This window comes from Salvelinus alpinus, chromosome 5, assembly GCF_045679555.1.
Source record: "Salvelinus alpinus chromosome 5, SLU_Salpinus.1, whole genome shotgun sequence".
Classification (NCBI taxonomy): domain Eukaryota; kingdom Metazoa; phylum Chordata; class Actinopteri; order Salmoniformes; family Salmonidae; genus Salvelinus; species Salvelinus alpinus.
The window spans coordinates 18111356-18116522 of NC_092090.1; the positions used below are offsets into that span (position 1 = coordinate 18111356).

General features: G+C 38.5%; 1 protein-coding gene across 1 annotated transcript; it reads left to right on the forward strand.

Annotated features, from left to right (window-relative positions):
• The first annotated feature begins 1612 nt into the window (after positions 1–1612).
• LOC139575631 (uncharacterized) lies at positions 1613–3514 on the forward strand. Its single transcript, XM_071400805.1, has 2 exons — positions 1613–1797; positions 2163–3514. Exon 2 carries the CDS (start codon positions 2186–2188, stop codon positions 3071–3073), a length of 888 nt encoding a protein of 295 aa, XP_071256906.1. The 5' UTR covers positions 1613–1797; positions 2163–2185; the 3' UTR covers positions 3074–3514.
• The last annotated feature ends 1653 nt before the right edge of the window (positions 3515–5167 follow it).

Below are 5167 nucleotides of genomic sequence, written 5' to 3' on the forward strand. Positions count from 1 at the left end.
ATACATACACACACATATACTGTATATATATATATATATATATAAAGTCAACTGACTTTTGTTTGTCAAATTAACTGATCATTGTCTTTTATATACTGTATATATATACAGTATATAAATATACATTCAACAAAAGACAATGATCAGTTAATCTGACAAATAAAAAATCAGTTGAAATCCTACTTTAGATGTAATAGATTTCAGAATTGCATTGACGGCAGACATACATTTTAAAAATGGGTACCAGTCTACTCAGCGACACCCATAGAACATAACTGTGAAGAGCTTACACAAATATGTGCTCTGTGGGTGTCACTGAGTAGACTGATACCCCAATTATACTTTCTGACTGTTGCCTGCCGTTTTAGTTTATTGCAATGGTATCAACATTTTATTTGAATTTTAATTATTAAGTGGTGGTTGCTAGCTACAGTATAGCCTAGCTTTTAGCTAGGCTCTACTGCTCTGTGAGATAGCTTGAGTTGGCCTTCCCTGATTAATACAAAAGTTTACCAGTTCCATTTAAGGACGAAAAAATGTACAGCTGTGCCATACAGGTTGCAAAAATGTGGGGAAGAGATTTTCAATGTACCGATTCCATAGAACATGGTTTATGAACTGGTACATAAAATAACGCTGGATTAAAAACGTAGAGTTTTTAAATTTAAATGATTATACAAAATGATTGCAACCAGTAGAGTGTAATATATATGGGGGATACAACCATCCCAGCTCAGCAGAATGTGTTGCGAAGAGACAGAATCATTAGATCACTTATTTTGGTTCTGCCCATATGTAGCTTGTTTTTGGTCACACGTTCAGGAATGGCTGAAGAATTGCAACATTTACCTGGAGCTACCTCTGCAAATAGCACTGCTGGGTGATTTAAAAAGTCATAGTCAATCAATCAATAATATAATAATACATACTCTTAGCTAAATGTTTATCTTTAATGTACAATCTGTAGAAACTATGGGAATTGAAAGGTTCAGAACCTTCTGAAAACGTCACAGCACAGTTGAAAATATATGGCAAATACAAAACGTGATGCTCTTCAGAGATAGATGGGAGGAGTTTTGAGTAGCTTAATGGTGGGACAGAAAGAGATAACTAATGTAAAATGTTTATATTTTGTGTAAGCTGGAAGTAGAGTTGTCCATTAGTTTACTCCAGTTTGGGGTGGGGTGGTAGGCTTAGGGGAAAATAATAAAGTAAGAAAATATAATAAAACATATATATATGGGGGATTGGAAATGGTGCAGATAATTACATTGATAGAGGCCACAATCTCTCTGCAATATTAAATATGATCTACCATCTAAAAGAAGATGTATATGTAAATAAAATAAATACATCATAGTACATACTCTGCTGTTCTATTGTGAGGGGAATCATGTGGAATGATGTTCAACCAATTTTATTTTGTCTTCGTTGTTTGAATGAATGTCTTTGTTGTAATATTGCAAACTGAAGTGTCAGTTTCACCTCTATGGATTCCAACTTTAGGGTCAGGGTCAAAAAGAGACACGAACTGGGTACTGGATGGACAGGTTGAGACATGACTAGAGGAGGGGTGTGGTCTGAGGAGGAGGAAAGATACAGTTCCTAGTAATATGTATTCTGTAGAACTATGATAGGTTAATAATTTGCCACCTTAACTGGACAAACTGTATAAAAGAGACACTCAGCTCTCTGATGTGTACACTTTCTCCTAGAGAAGACACTTTCTCCTAGAGAAGACACTTTCTCCCAGAGACGTCTGACACTCCAGAACAGAGGAAGAACACAACATCACTGGTAAAGAAATGACTTGCAATCAAGAGTCATTACCACTCCTGGTTTATGTGATTATGTGTTGTAGTGTTTCTTATTCAGTAAACTTATAATTGAATATATTTGTATAATTATTAATTTGACTCAGCCGAGCCCATGTTTCTGTTTTAGTATCTGTTCAGGGCATTTTTCGTGCATCCTTGAAGTCATCATTTTGATAAGCCATGTTTCCACTTTAGAACACCTGGAGAAAATGCTTAAAAAAGCTAGCCGTTAATTATTTCATATTTTATACTTATCAAATGTCCTGGTCTTTGGTGTATTTAGTGTGTTGTTTCTTGCTTCATATGAGGTGTTGACCAATGTCACTATGTATTTGTACTTTGCAGACGCTTGTCTCCAACTACACAAAATGGCTTCTAAATACATCACAGAAATTGCAATCTCCACTAGCTCTGAAAGGGAGCAACAGCTTCGTGGGCAAGGCTTTCACATGATGGAAGTCAACCTCAACCAAGGCAATTCATCCACCACCAGTGTTTACATGTGGTACAAAAAGGGCAATGAAGAACCCATCACCAGAGTCCAGTTTTCATTCACTGAGGAAATGAAAGATGGCCCGAGGAGTGCAGGGTACACTGAGCTCCCAGAAAACCTCAACTCTGGAGCAAAGGGAAATGTCATCCAGCTGTGGTACTCTAGTGGTGCAAGCCCTAAGTACGGCATTCCCATTGTTGATCTGCTACTCATCACTGATGTGAATGCAGAGGCCTCTCAATTCAAACACGGCTGGGAAAGGCTACCGTGTGATCTAAACCGCGGTAACTCAGGAGATTACATCTACCTCTGGGTGAAGAGAGAGAGTGTGACCTACATCTGCGATGTTGCTGCCACCACCTCATTCCAAGAAGACATCAACCTTTTCAACGAGGGCTACATCCGGATGGATGAAGATCTCAATAGAGGTGCTAGAGGAAACTGGATCTTCCTCTGGTATCGCCAATCCACCGATAACAAAAGCGGGGTCATCAAGATGGATGTCTCCATCAACCATGAGCAGGATTTCAGCCTACAGCAGCGTGGTTTCTCCGTGGTGAATGTTAACCTCAACGAGGGAACATCCGGTCAGCCAGTGTTTGTCTGGCTGAAGAAAGATGGATCTCTCCCTATCAAGGCCTTGACCGTTACATCCAACCACAAGGCAGATGTTCCTTATGAGGAGGCCGGCTTGGTTTTCATCAAAAAAAGTCTGAATACTGGCAACAACGGTGTGCCCCTCTTCCTCTGGAATGGAAAGTAAAAACCTGAGGTGGAGAGGAAGTGTCAGACTAAAAATGTGCAAGATGTTAGCTTGTGCATGGCAATTTCTCTGTCTATTTTCTGTTTAAAAAAATATTATCTTTCCGACAAAAAATGTAATAATTAAATGACACTAAATCTTAGCTTTCGTGTCATAAAGTCACTGTCATAGATCATTAAGGAACGTTTTGAAGTTGACTGTAATGTTCTTTCCAATCAATCCACAATAATTATGGTATTCAGTTTTACTATAAAATTTTAGCAGCAGATTTAACTTTTGTATGACTATTTCAAGGGGTTGTAAGGTATTATATCTCATTGTGTCAAATGTGACTTTGGAAAAGCTTTAGCACAGCAATAGAAATAAAGTAAAATTATGATTTCTGTGTAACACTGAGAATCCCAGTCTGCTCATCAATAAAGAAAGCTTTGCAAATCTGAACGTTGTACCTTTTTAAATAACTCCCCAGTGAAAATCTCACTTTTAAAAGTTCCTTTTCTATTAACTCATGTCCAAATAATGTTGTTGACTCGTCTTATACTTGCATTTGTGGCCAACGAGAGGGTTTTTAAGACGGTGGGTGTCAAAGGTCACAAGAGTCGAAGGTCATGGGTTGGTGTGTTAAGGAGTAGGGTGATGTTGACCATAGACACTGATCTTTGGTCAGATTTGCACTTATGATTGGGGAAGGGGAAGCTGATCATAGATCAGATAAACTTTCTTGGATGACATGAAATAGATCTCTTTGTTCACGCACACCAGTGTTGGGTTTGTTGTTGAAAGAAGGATGTGCTAGGGTTCGTTTCTTACGTCCTTCTTTGTCAATCATTGGTTCATTGGTGAAATTAGCATTATGACAATATCTTTAATTAAATCATTCAAAAACCTTTATTAATGCAATTGCAGACAGAAGTTGACAAACAGGAACATAGCAAGCATGTTTCTGAGTAAGTTCTGCATCAAACAAAAGGTCTCCAGTGGTTTTATTAAACGCTAAGTCGCGCCCTGGTGACGTCACTGCCTATATCATCATCCTCTACTCCTGGGACCAAAACCATGCCTACAAAGCTGTATAAACAGGGCCCTTATTGTTAGCTAAACACTTAGCAGTAAATGTCCCCTTCCCCCAAAGTTGACCCATTGTGGAATGTCTTATCTCCTTCACTCCCCTGCAGAGTTCTGTCTAAGGGCCTCTTTATAATGAGGCAGAGAGAGAGAACTAAAATACAAATGTAGAACAATACTAAACTTCTACAATGACTATATCTATTGTTAATCAGTAGTCTAAAACCCTATAAATGTAAGGAGGGAGGGGTCTTTTAACCCCTCCCCTTCTATTAATATAACATAAGCATAATCAATTATTCTAATACACCAAACATTTGTACAGCCCCAATCATGACCCCTAGGTAAATCCTAACAGATGCATAAACAGAAAATAACCCCATTCCTACTGTAAAGAAATGGTGGTGGAACATTTATGTTATGGGGCTATTTATCTTCCACTGGTACGATGGAGGATCCAGCCTCTGTGTTTTCATCCTTACTGATCCACATCTGCTGGAAGATGGACAGGGAGGCCAAGATGGAGCCACCGAGTACACTCACTGGGAGCAATTATCTACACAGGGGGAGATGAGAGGGGGGTTCCATATGTCTGAAAATTATATATTTGGAATAATTATTATATATATTTTTTTTTACAGTTGCTTGTTTTAACGTTTTTTTGTTATTATAAGAAGAAGAAGAAGCGAAAATGGCAATTGCCCAAGTGTCCAATTCCGGAATATCATTACAATGAATGAATGAATCTTTGAATCCCACACACACCTGCTTTACTTCGTAGCCAGACACACCAAACACAACGTCGCTACAGTAACGTGTGTGTGTCGTAGGCATGCTCTCAACCATTTACATTGATCTTGATCTTCAGGGCTGTGAACTCTTTCTGCCTGTGATCACCGATACCAGGGTACATGGTGGTTCCACCAGATATGACATTGTTGGCGTACAGGTCCTTACAGATGTCAGTGTTTGTAGTATTTATTTTATACAGTATTTTCTTCTCATCTTTATCAAGGGTGGCAAAAATGT

What these genes read in the sequence shown, in the direction of transcription:
- LOC139575631 (XM_071400805.1), top strand. Translation starts at nt 2,186, where the DNA reads ATGGCTTCTAAATACATCACAGAAATTGCAATCTCCACTAGCTCTGAA.